Source organism: Erpetoichthys calabaricus, chromosome 6 (assembly GCF_900747795.2).
Source record: "Erpetoichthys calabaricus chromosome 6, fErpCal1.3, whole genome shotgun sequence".
NCBI classification, from domain to species: Eukaryota; Metazoa; Chordata; class Cladistia; order Polypteriformes; family Polypteridae; genus Erpetoichthys; species Erpetoichthys calabaricus.
The window spans coordinates 165,606,855-165,623,879 of NC_041399.2; the positions used below are offsets into that span (position 1 = coordinate 165,606,855).

The 17,025-nt window shown below is 38.9% G+C and overlaps 1 protein-coding gene across 1 annotated transcript in view; it reads right to left on the reverse strand.

Moving 5' to 3' along the window:
- The window catches only part of adarb2 (adenosine deaminase RNA specific B2 (inactive)), an 833,327-nt gene that overhangs the window by 88,135 nt on the left and 728,167 nt on the right, over positions 1-17,025 (reverse strand). The window contains exons 6-7 of the mRNA XM_051929335.1: positions 9,138-9,289; positions 8,053-8,221 (exon numbers count right to left, since the gene is read on the reverse strand). Coding sequence (XP_051785295.1) covers positions 8,053-8,221; positions 9,138-9,289 — 321 coding nt within the window. The remainder of the gene's footprint in view (positions 1-8,052; positions 8,222-9,137; positions 9,290-17,025) is intronic.

Consider the following 17,025-nt stretch of genomic DNA (forward strand, 5'->3'; position numbering starts at 1 on the left):
CAAATTTATAGTAAAGGAAACAGAGACAGCAGGAGATTGCACACATAAATATAAGGATCAAAGCTTTTAGGCAGAGCCAATTCATACCAAGAATAGCTAGCCAATCATATGTGTTTAATGTTACTTGGTCCAGATCCTCATGTGCATCTTTAACATAAATAGTGAATTGTCTGAGGGACAAGAGAGTGGCGACAGGAAGAAGCAAAGTCAGAGACCGAGACATGTCAGAAACACACAGAGAGATCATTTCATCTGGATGTCAAAGAGCACAACTCATGCAGCATGCCAATTGCTGAATCAAAAAGCTGCTCAGAACAACATCCACCTTTGACGTTGTTATTTTTCAGTAAGCTTTCTAAGGCTGAATACATCTAGCCTTTGTCATCTGTTTATATTTTCTATTATACTTTCTTCTACAAGTATTATTATACTTCAATAAATACAATGTTGCTTTTAAATCGTATACTTCATCTTTATACTTAGAGTGATTGAAATAATAATGTAAACATTAGGGTACCTGGTGTAAGGGAGATTGCAATTTGCTTTGACCTACAGAATTATCAGACTGAGGGGGAGTACCATGTGTGGTAGAAATAGAAAATTGTTGGCTGGTAAGTAGCATATAACCTAAAGCTATATGATTCAGAGTACAGGAAAGTTATATAGGAGTTCATCTTGGTCAACATCAGCAAGACCAAAGAGCTGATGATGGATTCCAGTGTGCCAAGGAGCCTCTGAGAAAAGTCACAATCCAGGAGGAGGACGTTGAAGTGGTGCAGAGCTACAAGTACCTGGGAGTTCACATAAACAACAAACTGGACTGGTCTGACAACACAATGGCACTGTACAAGAAGGGTTAGAGCAGACTGCACTTTCTAAGGAGACTCAGGTCTTCTGATGTATGCAGCAAGTTGCTGGAAATGTTCTAGCAGTCTTTAGTAGCCAGTGTGGTGTTCTATGCAGTGGTCTCCTCAGGAAGCAACTTGAGCTCAAAAGATCCACAATGCCAGAACACATTTATCAGGAAAGCCTACTCCATCACAAGGAGAACCCTGGGCACACTGGAAGCTGTTGTTTATTTATCGTTCAATTGATTGATTGGTTGGCTGTATTATATGTCCTATTAGTCTATTTCCATGTTTTTATGCTTGGTTGCTGTATGAATGTGAATTTCCAATTTGATTTAAGAGAAAAGCCAAGCAAAATGACACCTTTTATTGGCTAACTAAAAAGATTACAATATGCAAGCTTTCGAGGCAACTCAGGCCCCTTCTTCAGGCAAGATGTAATACCAGCTTTTTCTCCACGCCCCACAGACTTCAATGTAAAGAGCCAGTGAGGGCAAGATGTTATTTTTTTTTTAAATTTATAGAAATCAATTATCTTTGCAACACATTTTTTTGTGGAAGATGCATATAGAGTATGTTTTTGAAGAAATAACATTTACTTGAAAAACGCGAAACTTATCCATCCACTATCAAAAGGATAACATCTGGTGTGCTGCTCATTTCATCGATTTGAAAATCCAGTGAATAAATTAATTTCTACGATAGAGAGAATACAAGAGACTAAAAAGTAACCAGGACTGTTATTGCTAATTTTCATTGTTTTTTGTTCACAGTTTGGAATTGGAATTTGAATATTAATTTTTATAAGGTTTTCTCTGAAAACTTCAATAAAAATATGGTCTCAAAAAAACAAGTGACTGCTAAAAAATAATAAAAACAGAGATTCTATAGATCATTTCTGTAAAAGATTAAGTCTTCTTTAACTTAACTAGAAGTCAGATGCTAAAGAAAATACCAGATAATAAAAAATCTAATATCCTTTTTTACTTTCTCATATACGAAGTATAGGGAAAGTATTGTAGTTGCCCAAAAATTTGATGTCGAGATTTTGATGAATCTCAACATTTTAGACTTCCTCATATATGAAGTATAGGGAAAGTATTGGAATCCTCCAAAAATTCCATTTCGAGAATTTGATGAATCTCAACATTTTAGACCTCCCTGACTCCTAAAATACCATTGTTGGAATTATGTCTATGTGTGTGTGTGCGTATTGTGGCGGGCCACCGGGTCCCTTGCCCGGCCGGGATGCCCCTTCTGCTTATGTTCCGGGGAGCCATCATGTACACCTCAGTACCTTCCCTGGGACGCTTGGTGGCAGCCTCCCTGGTTGACGATGGTGCCTCCGTTTCCCACAGGGTTCCATGGGAGATGGAGTTCTCCCCAACCCTGTGGGGACCTGGGGTGGCCACCAGGGGGCATGGCAGAGGTTGTTAAGCCCAGCTGGTCTAATCATCGGCCCCACCCGGGAGTGCGATTAGAAACAGGCGAGCAAGCATCAGGAGCACTTCCGAGAGGGCCATAAAAGGAGCCAGCAACCACCACTCGGGGCCAGAATCGGGAGGAAGAGGATGAGGTTACCTGGAAGGAGTGTTGGTGGTGCCGGAGGAAGAGTGTGGTCTGTGACTAAAGTGTTTTGGGGAATGTGTTGGGACTGTGTTGTGGCTGGAGAGATTACGGGGAAGACATGCCCTCCAGCTGAAGTAAAATAAAAGATTTCTGTTCCTTTGACACGTGCCTCTGTGTAAGTCTGTGCCAGGTCGGGTACTATACGGCCCATACCACAGTATGTAAACATGTTAACTTGAGTACGCTTTCACTTAGGTCAACCAAATTTTGCATACAAGTATTAGGTACAAAACATAGATTTCTACCAATGTTTGGGTTATTTCCACTAACCGAAAGTGGTACTTTACCTTTTATTCATGCAGCTGAAGAGTCAGATTTATTCAATTTTACTTTTATAATAATTATTCAATACATTATTGATTTGATGGTTCTTTAATGTAAATAATATAAAAATATAATCATTGTCTTGCAGTTTACTTCTCATATATCCATTCCCATATCTGAGTATACGAGAAAGTCTAGGGGAGACCACTCCATATTTTTTTTTCTTAATGGTCGCCCTTTACAAGTGTGGCACAGTCCTTTGGAAGATTTTATTCAGAAAAAGTAAATGCAGCAGTTGCAGCTTCAGTTGATGGACCATAAGGCAATAATTTCTATAGCGTCAATTGTAGGAAATATATCTGCAAGACTACTTAGTCAGGAAAATCTCAAAATGAAAGTTAACAATGGATTTGTACTACCTTTGGAATAGAACTTCCCAGGTAGTACAAAGAATGGTGCCCACTGATGACACAGAAGTCTAGCTGAAAATATAATAAAGAATAGATGCATTGTATAAACTGACATTTGCAGAGTGAGCAGGCATATAGCATCATTTCTAAGAAGAAAAATCCTCAGAGCACACCACAAAACTGCACAACACAATGACCACTGATTTTAGAGAGTTATGTGTTGATATAGTGGTATAGCTAGAAACACAACTATTCTTTGACTAGTAGTGTTCCCAAAATGTCACTATATTAAAGTATCCATCATTCACAACACCACACTTATAGAGAATGTAAAGCCAAACATCTACTTCTGTTAGTGGTAGGTACAGAGACGGAGGGCTACTAGAAGACCAGGGAACTGACTGGACTGAAAAAGACCACAGCTCAGTTGATCCGACACTTGTGCTGTTTCCACACAGCAACAACCTGAAGGTCACGTCATATGCAACAGCTCTTTGGTTTGTCATGAATGATTCAGGTTTGTTACAAGTGATGTTTCAGGTTTCCAGAAACTTTGTAGGGAATTAAAAGGGTTAAAAATCCATTTGTAGTAATGCCATGACTGAAGGCTTACAAAGCCGTATTACGATACAGAGAGGCGTAGCCATGTTGTGCTGTAGTTCATTCTTTTAGTCACAATCCTTAAGTCAGATTTTGCTGCAGGTCCTAAATTAATCACTAGCTGTGTTAAATAACTTTTGATTGCTCTCTGTAACACTTGAAAGTACGACTTTTAATTTTCCATATGGAAGGTACAGCTGTGTCACAGACTGCAGACAAGCTGGAAAATTGCATTCGATTAACTCCTCTGCATCCCTGATTCCCATCTGAATGAGAAAAATCATTAAAACCAAACTTGCACTTCCTCCGTTTTAAGTGAGTAATGCTCCCACACACAGCAAATATTATAAGACCTTCACTTTTATTGCAGAATGCCTTTTAATACTGCAGTGTTTAAACTAAAAACTCCCATGTCCAGTTTTTAATAAAAATAATCCTTAAATCAATATATCGTCCTCTCTGTCTATCACTGAAATGTCACTGAAGGACGGAAGTGGTCCTTTAACAAATGTTTTACTTAGATTATGGCCCCATACCCTCAGATCATTTCTCAGTTAAATTGAAAAATTTAACTAAGTTCCCCATGGACACATTATGCCTATTAAATATTACATTTTTAAGATTATAATTGTTACAAGAATAATTTGATCCTTTTAAGAAGAACACCATAGGACAGCCTTTGCATTTTTCTTTCCCGAGTTTAAGAACAACATGTCACTTTTCATATGGAAAGCAAATGCCTCCTTTAAAAGGTGTGCAAAAAGCTTAACAGTACATCACCTTTCTAGAATGAATGCTTCTTCTTCTCAGTTCATGATCAGTTTTCTAGTGTTTGTAATCATACGAGGCATTTGCTCTTTAAAACGCAGTCCGTTACTGTTCTCTGATTAATATCCACCCATCCATCACATTTTTTTAACCTCCTCGCTCCATTACAGGGTTACAGTTAAAATGGTTTGAAATGAGGTGGAATGATTTTTATTTAATTTAGTTAACAGTTGTTAACTTCAGTTTGGCGAGCTTCAGATCTTAACCTGGGCTAAGTAATAATGAAACTTCAGAAAGAAGCAAGTAAGAATTCATTCCTGCTAAAAAAAAGTTTCATGTCATTGTTTTACTAAAATTAATTTGATAAATGGATGAAAGAATAATTGAAACTTTTTGGGCAGGAAATGTACAAAATACAATATATGGCATTGCACATTATATCTAACAGCAGCAGCAAATAATATAGAGCAAAGTACTCATTAATTACTTAAAATTACTATAAGAATATGCAGGATTGTTCCTTACTCAATAAATACATAATGTACTATAACAATGTGTAGAATTGCACCCGTGCCTAAGACTCTATGCTGTAAGTTGATAAAAGAAAATATAATTAAGCGTGGATGGTAGTGGTTGGAGGTCTTTGGGTAACAACGGAATCCATGACTGACAAGAGGGAAGCATACTAATGACATTTTCTTACTTTTAGTACTGTTTTTCTGATGGCAATCATGGAGTGTGCTCTTTGATTACATTTCTTCTTTGTTTCCTGGATTTTGATGCTCATAAGTCTTAACTGAGTGAAGCTACAGGCCTAAAATGCTTTAGGCCCCTTGAACAACAGGTGACAGTTTATGTTTTGACAGAGCTACTCTTAATAAGGTTAATTGTACAGCTGTAAATAAATGTTTAGGTACCCCAGGCAAACTGCATATTTCATCAAATCTGTAAGCGAAGATAAGTTAAGACAATCTGTGCAGAGTAAACAATGATAAATGTACAATATGTTGGCATTATCACATGCCTACCAGCCCAGTGCTCCCATAGAGGTGAGAGTTCACACAGCGCTACCCTTATTGCTGTCATCCCTGTAGGACAAGCTAGATGGTAGGGCTGCAGTGTGGCACACTTACCTGTAAGACATGCCTGGCATTACAAGCCTTGGTTGGTATGTAGATTAGGATGAGGCGACTTTAAAAAGGTAAAACAATTTCTGTTTCATTATTAGCAAGCCCATTATCCAAACAACATTAAAAAAACAGGCAGATTGTGTGGAAGAATAATTTTAGGGTAACATAGCATTCATCTTAAAGAAATAGCATAAAGGGTTAATAAACGTCAGAAACGAGATAAAGATCAAGTGAACAACAAAATGTACACTGAAATATAAGATTTGGTTTAGAAAAAATACTTGAGATGGTCAAGTAAATAAAGAATGTACCAGAAGAAAGGTTGATGTAATATACAAAATGTACTGAAGGATGACAAAGAAATCAGCAGATGTCCTATAAATGAGAATGGACAGTTGTTATATGCACAGAAATTTCAAGGATGGTGTTTCATCTCAGAAGAACCAGAATACAGTGGAACCTCGGGTCACGACCGTAATTCGTTCCAAAACTGTGGTCGCAACCCGATTTGGTCGTGACCCGAAGTAATTTCCCCCATAGGACTGTATGTAAATACAATTAATCCGTTCCGGACCGTACGAGCTGTATGTAAATATATATACGCTCGCTTGCGCTCTCTCTCTCTCTCACTTGCTCGCACTCTCTCTCTCTCACTGGCACTCTCTCTCGCTTGTTCGCTCGCTCTCTCTCTCACTTGCTTGCTCGCTCTCTCTCGCTCGCTCGCGCTCTCTCTCTCGCTCGCTTGCGCTCTCTCTCTCGCTCGCTCGCACTCTCTCTCTCTCGCTCGCACGCTCTCTCTCGCTCGCTCGCTGCACAGGGAATGCACAGGGAGAGACTGAACACGTGCAGAAATCATCGGCGCATATGAACGGGAAGGGAAACTGGCTTCTTCGTCATCCGAGTGTGTGGTCGTGAACAGATGCAAAAGTTTGCTGAACTTTTTGGTCGTAAACCGATTAGTACATGGTCAATGTACATAGACATAGACATTCGTGACCCGAGGTTCCACTGTATAATATAATATACTTTTATTCTATATAAATATTTGGGTGTAAACCAACGAACCACCCAGAATAAAATGTATGCATTGATTGACACTGTATGTATATTCAGTAGTTTATAAAATGAACTTCTATTCTTTGTTTTTCTGACCATTCTGATCATACTGACCATGCTATAATGGACTGCTTTTGAAGAATGCTCCCTCCAAGGCATTTTGCTGAGGAGTCATTAAAAGATACAATGAACAGCTTTTCTCCTGCCTGATTACTGAATTGTCCTGTTAGAGGATATTTCTTTCTTTAATAAGATGTTAAATTTCGACCACAATTGTCATACACAGAAATGGCAAGATAACTAGGAAAAATGCACAGGACAAAACAAAGATCCAAAAAAACAGGTCAAAGCAAAAGGAAAAAAAAGTTAAAAACTCTAGGATACAATGAGAGCTAAAAATTCTGGTTAATAAAAAAGCACAATGCTAAAATAACACTGGCCCCTGAGATCCCCTTTAATTCCCCCTGTCACTATCACACTGTGACTGGTATATATACAAAAAAGCACATTTTTGGCATGTGTTTTATGGTTTTCTACCATGTAGAATCTGTTTTTGAGGTTAAATTTGTTAATGTGATTGGAAAATATTTTATCGTATTCTCACTCCGTCTCTTTGCTTTTGTGACACAGTAGTCACATCAATTATGTCACTAATTATGGCAGTGATCACATTTACTGTATCACTATCTGATGCGGTTAGTTTATTTACCAAGCAAATCCTAGTAGCAGGTCTTTTTTATGTTTTTTTGTCTCTTTTTTGAATTGCACTTCTGATTCTCATTTTGCCCTCATGTTTTGCCTGTCTGACTACAATTTTTATTTTTTGTTTTACTTTACCATTTTCTCATTATACTCCACATAATTAGCGTTACATAGCAAGCAGCATGCTAGTAGAGGCTAAGATGCCCCAGTCAGTTTTTCACATATACATTTTAATTCACAGCTGCTATTTATTTGATAAACTGTAATTGACTGCTGCAGGAGTAACTTGTGGCCAGTACTGATATTAATAGATAGAGTGCTGGATTAAGTGGACTGATTTCCTCAAACCAGCTTTATCTTGTATCATACAGTATGTACTCATGCTTACCTATTCTTTATCATTTTTAGAAATATTCTTGAATACCATCTTAAGCCTGATGGGTTTTAATGTGATGCCTTGTTTTGTCAATAATAATTCTGCTGCCAAATCAAATTTTATTCTTGGAACGATAAAAGGTGAATTGCTCTTAACTATTCTGAATGAGAAGTCATTAATTTTAAAATGAAGGTAATGGATGGGTAGATCATTAATTTAGATTAGAAAGAGTAGAGAAAAAGCACCACAGGTGCCACAGCACATCTTACCTGGCAATTTTGTCTGTACAAGACATTGTAATGAGTTGTTCTCCCTGTAAAACGCCATCCCATGTCTGAAACAGACTCCTGGATCGCACTGGAAGGGTCCCTTCTCCTGACTCTATCTTTGTCCGAAGATGACTATGAAATTTCTTCACAATGTGTTTATTGCTATGCACTGTGATAAAGAAAACAGCAATGGTGCTTCTTAGTGAAAAGACTTCAGTTTCAAAAATAATTATCTTGCATCACTTCTGCTACTTTCAAAACATAGGTTTGTCATTGTCCCTTAAAATACTGTTATAATTAAATGTAGAAAAGTTGATGCTACCCCAAAGAGGAAAGTTTATTACATTGTTACAAGGAAATTCTCAGTTATCATACTTGAGTTTAGTACTGACAGTCTGCTTTTATTTAGACAGCAATCAATCTATTTAAAGACCCAGTCTGTCAATACCTCATTTACCACCCAGAACTTAATATAGTTACAAAATGTTAGAAGTTGTTAGGGTTTTCTACTAGCTTAGCCTAGGATCCAGAGGGGTTTAACCAAAAATCTCTTCTAGGCTGAAACAGAGCTGAAAGCCCTCAGTTAATTATGTCACTCAAGTTCATCATCTCAGACAGTGATATCAAACACCATGTCTTTTATTCAATGCCAAAAAATCTGATGTTAAAGATAAAAGTGAAATCAAAGCGTTACCAATAATCGGGAACAAGTAACATACAGTGCTATAAAGAGAAAATTGGATGGACTATCATTAATAACAATTCTCTAAGCCTAAATATTCTGCATACTAGACAGTCCTGGCAAGGTTTTTTAACACTACATCCATAACTATCTTACTTATAGATAGCACAAAAGACCTAAGTAACTTACTGGATTTAACTCCACTACTACAAGAAAATAAAAGTCAACATAACCGGACAAAGAAACAGCAAATTTAACCAAATGTCTTATTATAGTCACAGCAAGAAACATGTAAAACATCTTCACTGACACACTTGCAGGATGCCTTTTCTTCTTTATATAGTTAAAATGTACAATGAAAGATATACATAGAGAGAGAAAGAGAAAAAACAGCGTATCTCACAGTTGGCTGTGATTTCATATGGAGAGTTGATGCGTGCATCTCCACAAGGCGAGCTGCTCATGTACATATGGAACTGGATGTTTTCCCTCAGTCTGTATCCGCCCTCCTTACGCTTGATGAAGATGGATTGTTCCCAGTCCTCTCCCTGCTTGCTGCAGGCAAACAAGAGTAGAGAAAACATACATCAGGATGACTTGTGGAGCCAAGACGAGTGGGGTCGGTGCACACTAAGACGTGCAATTCTTCTCTTGGTTTCTCCAATGTTGCCTGATACAGATGTTCAGCGCTTTGTTATTTATTAAATAAGACACATTTTAAACTCATTTTATATTGATATCAATGAATTTCACTTCACAGTGAAGATTCAGGGAATATAACAAATTACATGACAATCATAGTTTTTGTTCAAACAATCTGCTAAATTCATAATGCTTGAACAACAGAAAATGTCATTTTCCATTATCACTTAAAATTCAAATCCATTACAGCATTTCTAAATGCTGCTTACAATGATTAATTCTTTGTAACACATTATATGCGACTTTCTAAATAAGTATAAACACGCATAAGAATGTGAGTTTACCTTCAAAAACCTACCTGGCTGAGAAACAATTCAACAGAATTTTAATTTATAAATTATTTTCTACATATTATTACTTTCTTATCTTTTTGATATCAAAATACATATAATGAAATTACTGGTTAACCCATCTAATTTATGCTTGTTAACTCTAGCTAACGGTAGAGATCTGTCTAGTTATTGCTAAGAATTTTATAATTTTCAATCATCCTTCCTTGTATTTCTTCATTAACGGTTCATTCAAATACAGCATTGGAAGAGGCAGAATTATACCTTAGCAGCATTAGAAGAAAGGTAAGAATCAGCACTCGTCGGGATGCTAGTCCATTGCAATGCACAGTCACGCACACTCCCACACTCACTCACTCACATCAGGTTAATTTAGAAATGCCAATCAACCCAACCTACACATCTTTGGGATGTGGGAGGAAAATCCGAGTACCAGGAGAGAAACCTAGGCAGACATATGGAAAATATACAAATACCTAACAGACAGTAACCATGTTGGAATTTGAACCCAGTCTCCTGTACATGTGAATCAGCACCATTATAAATATGTTAGCATTCTGTCTTAAAGCTTTAAATTCCCTACATGAAGCAATTGTTTTTATACTGGAATGTGTAAAACCCCCATTTTCGTCTTCAGTTTTCATGAGCAACTAATGTTGCAGTGATTGAGGATGAGCACTATTAGTTGCAATGTGAACTTTGATATGCTGTTTACATTTGACAATACTTCTGCTATTACTTACCTCATTGGCTCAAGCCCAGTTAGTGAGGCAGTGCAAATCGATATGAAAAAGATATAAATCCACGCCATCTTGAAGCACACATCTTCCCTCTCAGAATAGCACGCATTTAGATGAGCGGTCTAGAGAAGCTGAGCTGCAAATTGTGCTCAATGCAAGACCTATTAATTAACTACTTAATTATAGCACAAACCCCCAAGTGTTGAGCTGCTACATAGTGGATAACCAGAAATGGTCAGAATGTAATGACATATTCAACCAAACCCCTGTGTGGCTTCCTTCCAGAAAACTTGTATAGCTCGGATTGTGGAGCAGTGGCACAACACCTGACATTCTGTGTCTGTGAACAACCAGACATTAGTCACTCAGCCTCCAGTCCACCAGCTAGATTTCATCCTCCCTAGTGAGATATGGTTTATGCTAAATTGCTTCTGTAATCGACAGTGCCACAAAATTCTACAAATTATTTCTAATATATCTGGATAAAAGTCAGTTTGATCAGCTACGGATGATGCACCAAATGGTAGAGTCGTGTCAATTAACAAATCTCAGCAACTGCAGATTATGATGATTACACTTTGTCGGTGACTGCACAGTTACCTGGCTGAAAGGAGAAGCAATGAGAATGCTCTTAAAATAAATAAACGATGTAATAAAAGTAATATTTCAGATTCTTTTTGCAGATTAAATAACATTCCATTCCATACTGAAATCTTGCCCACCACATTTGATGAGTTTGTATTTTAATAATGGAGTTCACTCCATTTATGTGCTTGTAAATGGTTTTACAGCTTTGTCGGCTTAAATCAAGTTGAATAGATAGATAGATAGATAGATAGATAGATAGATAGATAGATAGATAGATAGATAGATAGATAGATAGATAGATAGATAGATAGATAGATAGATAGATAGATAGATAGACAGACAGACAGATAGATAGATAGATAGATAGATAGATAGATAGATAGATAGATAGATAGATAGATAGATAGATAGATAGATAGATAGATAGATAGATAGATACTTTATTAATCCCAGGGGGAAATTCACATACTCCAGCAGCAAAAATATTAAATTAAAGAGTAATAAAAAATGCAGGTAAAAAACAGACAATAACTTGAATAATGTTCAACGTTTACCCCCCTCTGGTGGAATTGAAGAGTCGCATAGTTTGGGGGAGGAATGATCTTCTCAGTCTGTCAGTGGAGCAGGACAGTGACAGCAGTCTGTCGCTGAAACTGCTCCTCTGTCTGGAGATGACACTGTTTAATGGATGTAGTGGATTCTCCATAATTGATAGGAGCCTGCTGAGTGCCCGTTGCTTTGCTACGGATGTCAAACCGTCCAGCTCTATGCCAACAATAGAGCCTGCCTTCCTCACCAGTTTGTCCAGGCTATCCAGAATATTTCACTGGCTCACTATTTCGGTCATTCATAACTTCAGATGAATGAATACACTTAATTTTTTGAGAGCCAAAAAAGGTATCCCGGCAGACCTTTGTGACATCTTTGACCTAAATAGTCTGACTGGTGCGGTTTTAAAGATTCAGTTATGTGCACTTTGTTTGAAGGCATCAGAATATGACATTATTTATAAAATTATCCATTCATCAATAGTAAACAGCCATCTCATTCAGTGTTGCCTTTCCCATTTTTTAAAATTATTTTTTACCCTGTAGACTTGGCTTATATTTGCAGTGTAAAGAACACTGATTAGGTAAGAAAGTAAAAAGGTAAGCAAAACTTCACTTATGACATATCATTTTCAAGACTCTATGATTTGGTCATTCGGGAGTTTTTCTGATTTTGAAAATTTTAACTAAAAGTCATAGTTTACACTACATGGAAGAAACATGACACAAAAAGTGTCACATGGAGAAGACCAGTATCTGCCCCTACAGACTCCCACTGAGGAGCCAATCTGATTTATTAATGAGAACATTTGCTCACCACAGCAGCGATAAACACTAAAAGATTTCCATGCCTTTAAACCAGTTGTTTCAGAGTGCTTTCCATAAATAGTGAGTGACCCATTTTTTAGGTGTTCTTCTCTAATAGAAAATTGGCCTTCATTTGCCCTCAGATAAACCTTAATTCCACATGGCACAACTCTCCATAGTACAAATACATCAACACAGTGATGACAAACTATGTCAGCTATAAAATGTCCTAAAGCTGTTGAAAATGACCTGACCATTGACCTGTATTCTTACTAGCTTGTACCATGTGTGGAAGAAGCCCTTTAACACAGACAGACACAATACCAGACGTCCAGAACACACACATTTAATAGTCCCTTCTGGTTTTACAACACCACACAATGTACTCAACAGCCACAAATTGCTCACAGTCCATTCCTTCCTTTACTCTCTCAATTATTCTGCCACCTCTACTCCTCACCTCACAAGCTCCGTCCTCTGCCTCCCGACTCCGGTTCCTCTAATGGCCCCGTTTTATAATGCCCCGGATGTGCTCTAGATGCTCCGTGACAATCTTCTGGCAGCACTTCCTAGTGTGGCGAAAGTGCTGCAGTCCAAGGCACTGTAATCCTCAGGGCGCCCCCTGGTGGTGACTACATATCACAACAGAATTGAGCTTCTAAACTCTGGTCCTGTGGCCCTGATGCAAACCAGGGTGGCTGCCCTCTTGTGACCCGGGGAAGGTATTGTCCCTCTCCCAGTCTTTCCACCTTCCAGGCGTCCTGGCTGGGCAGGATCCCCAGCCATCCGCCACACATATTAATCCATAGATGCTAATCTGGACAGCCATGTCATGAATGGGAAGTCATCTGCATTAAGATAAATTTGCTGACATGTCCCTGAAACCAATGTAGAGATTTTTCTAAGCTTATGGCGTGGTACATCATACATTCTCCCATTGAAAAACTCCATTTGAATATGAGTAGTCCCATGTCTGCTGGCTTTACTACTTGATAAAATGCTTGAACGACTAAAACCATGGAAGCCAATGCCTGCCATAAAAACACACTGTAACTCAAAAGAACACCATCAGCCTGTATTGTAGACAAGAGCCAGTATGAACCAGTGGACTCACAGGTCCTCTGGTCAGCATTAAGCAAGTCAAGTGATGCTCAGTTGGTGTATTCCTTAAACCTCTAGAAATGGCCCTTCCTTTTTATCATTTCCCCCATGTGACAAGGTTCAATGTGTGGTTGTGGTTCAGCATGTTAGGGGTCTACGGTGATGGAAGTTTTATGAACATTGTGCTTCAGGCTTTAATTGCGTGGGTGCATGCTTCCAGAAAGCTATGCAGCCATAGTGTATTTAACTGGGAAATTGCCTAATGGCTCATTAACATGTGAGCGTGATCAGCATGACCATCCCTCACTGATGCTCCTTGGGTCGCTAGGGAAAGCATCTACATGCACAAAGATAAACGGGATCTGAGTTGGAAAGAAACTGGAAACAACAAGTAACGAGAAAAAAAATGAGGAGAAAGAAATGGGAGAGAGAGCAGAATCAGGTTATTGCGCTGCTTTGAGAGAGAAAGGGAGGGAAGCAGTCAGCCTTCCTCCTGAGAGAGAGTAAGAGGAACGTTGGTCCAGGGGCTGATCAGCCCTTCTAAGCAGTATACTGATGAGACTATCATGTGTTCCAGGTTCCTGCAGAGCCATCTTCACAAATGCACTATTTTAATGGATTATTTATTAAAAGATTCTGATCCTGAACTGCACTTTGAACACAGCTTGAATTTTGATTGTTCTGAATAAACGAACTTTGCAATTTTACACTAGACATGTTGCTTGAGTCCTCATTCATCCTACTCCATCCAGAGTTATGACTATCAGGGTCCTGGGAAACAGAAGGAGCTCAATGCTGCAGGCAGACAGGGCATTACAAAGGTGCATTTGATATGCCTCTTTCCCCAGAAATGTTGTACTCTGGTGTTACTTGATTAACTCTGCACAATTTATTATTATGTACAAGTTGTGTAATCCTCTATCATCCTCTTTGGCTAGTTTATTTATGACTTTTGGTTGTTGGCTAATTCTTAACAATTCATAACGCCGTCATTTGTGAAAACTTCAGTAAGATTACTGATCCTAACAAACAAGTAAAAAGCCATGTAAATCACTAGTCCTGCCTATTCTACTTCTGAATTGCACTCACACAATCGGCTGGTGACGCGTGCCTAAATAGTTTTGTCTGCACGTAGGACGGGGACACTGACTGATTAGACAGCAATGTGGGGTGGACAAATGTATTTAATAAAGTGGCCCCTCAGTGGAATGTTTACTGCTTTTAGCAGAATGTATGAAGGGGCATTAAAAGCCAATCTTTACCAGGAAACTTTACAACAAATACTGATACTACACTTGACAGGTATGACTGTTTATTTAGACATCTATTTGGGGGTGGAAGCTTTCAGTAGCAGAGTGAATGCTTATTGCCTGAAGGTGAAACTAGGATTTGAAAAGCCTGTCCCGACTGCTATTAATGGGAAATACACCTTAAACTCTATCACTTATCTGTCATTATACCCAGGCTTAGCAATAATTATGGTGCCAGCATAATAATCAAAATACATTTCATTTATAAACCTTGGCTGTTACCATGGCACTAATTATGGATTAATTACTAAGCGCAGAAACGCAGAGAAATGAAACAAAGGGGAAGGAGGTTAGGCAGACTTAGGCAGTAAAACTCCAGCAGCTGCTTTCTTTCTCCCTCTCCCCATGAGTCTCTTGTGCTGTTGTCTTGTTAACCCTGTATTCAACTGGAGGGGACTCTACGCTAATATACATGCTTAGGCAACCAGAGGCTATTCTATGTATTCAAAGATCAGGAAGCATATTTGAAGATGACCATCTTTTGGAATGACAAAATTTACCAGTAAGACATTATGCAGAATGTTTTAGAAGGGAACAAGTTTCAAATAGTGTTACAATATAAACTCAACAGAGTCATTTATAAATATTCCAAAAGAAATATTTGTTGTCCAGGAATATGTGCCTTTGTCCCATCATGAAGATAAATGTGTCAGGATGGGGAGCATGCAATGGTACAGCATGCTGCTGCACCCACCATACAATGAAACAGCTCGGGATCCTGGTTGGCAAACCCCAAGCAGATACGTGGTCCAGTCCAGTCCACTAACCCCCTGAAATAACCTGTTTTATTTAAACGTTAACATTATTCAAAGTTATTGTCTGTTTTTACCTGCATTTTTATTACTCTTTAATTTAATACTGTTTTTTGTATCAGTATGCTGCTGCTGGAGTATGTGAATTTCCCCTTGGGATTAATAAAGTATCTATCTATCTATCTATCTATCTATCTATCTATCTATCTATCTATCTATCTATCTATCTATCTATCTATCTATCTATCTATCTATCTATCTATCTATCTATCTATCTATCTATCTATCTATCTATCTATCTATCTAATCTATTTTCTGCAGCCAGGTGTCACATGAGCATCCCTTTGGCCTGATCCAGCTGCTCAGGTCCTCAACAAGAGGATTCTGTGACCTGGATCACCCTCAGGAAACTGTGTCACATAGCCATAGTGCCGTAACTGACACTCCCTCACAATGCTGCCAATGTGCCTCAATTGGGACTCCATAAGCAACCGTTCACTCAATAGCAGTACCCAAGGATTCTCCGAAGAGACACAGTACTGAAGAAGTCCAGTCTTCACCTCAGGTCACTGGATAAGCGGCCATGTCTCGCAACCATATAGCAAAACAGGAAGCACCAGGATTCTAAAGACTTGGACCTTTATCCTTTTGCAAAGATATCGGGAGCGCTACATACCTCTTTCAAGCGACCGCATGACCCCCCATGCTCTCCCAATCCATCTACTGACTTCATAGGAAAAGTCACCAGAGACATGAATGTCATTGCCAAGTTAAGTAAACCTCTCGACAAGGTCAACACTCTGTCCGCAGACAGACAAACTGCTGATGACTGTGCCCAAGAGGTGATTAAAAGATTGGATCTTGGTTTATATCCAGGACACTCACAGGCTCAGACACTCAGACTCCTCGCTCAGCTTCTTGAGAGCCCAGATCAGAGCGTCCGTTGACTCCGTGAAGATCACAGCATTTTCAACAAAGTCAAGATCAGTGAATCTTTCTTCACCAACAGATTCCCCAGCACTGCTTGTCATCACAACCCTCCCCAACACTCAGTCCATGCAAGCACTGAACAGAGTAGGAGCAAGAACACACACCTGATGAACCCCAGACTCAATTTGGAAAAACACAGAGGTTCTCCCTCCACTCTGCACAGCACTCACAGTACCAGTGTACAGGCCGGCCATGATATCGAGCAACTTCGGAAAGTCTCAGGATGTCCCACAGGGCAGCTCAATCAACTTTACGAAAACTGACAAAGGCTGCAAAGAAACTCTGTCAATATTCACGTCTGCACTCCATGAGAACCCTCAGTGCCAGGATGCGGACGATGGTAGACTTCTTAGGAATAAAACCAGACTGTTCCAGTTGACGGTAGGTGAGCAAGTGATCACGGATCCTATTGAGGATGACCCTAGCAAGGACCTTACCTGGCACTGAGAGCAGTGTTATCCCC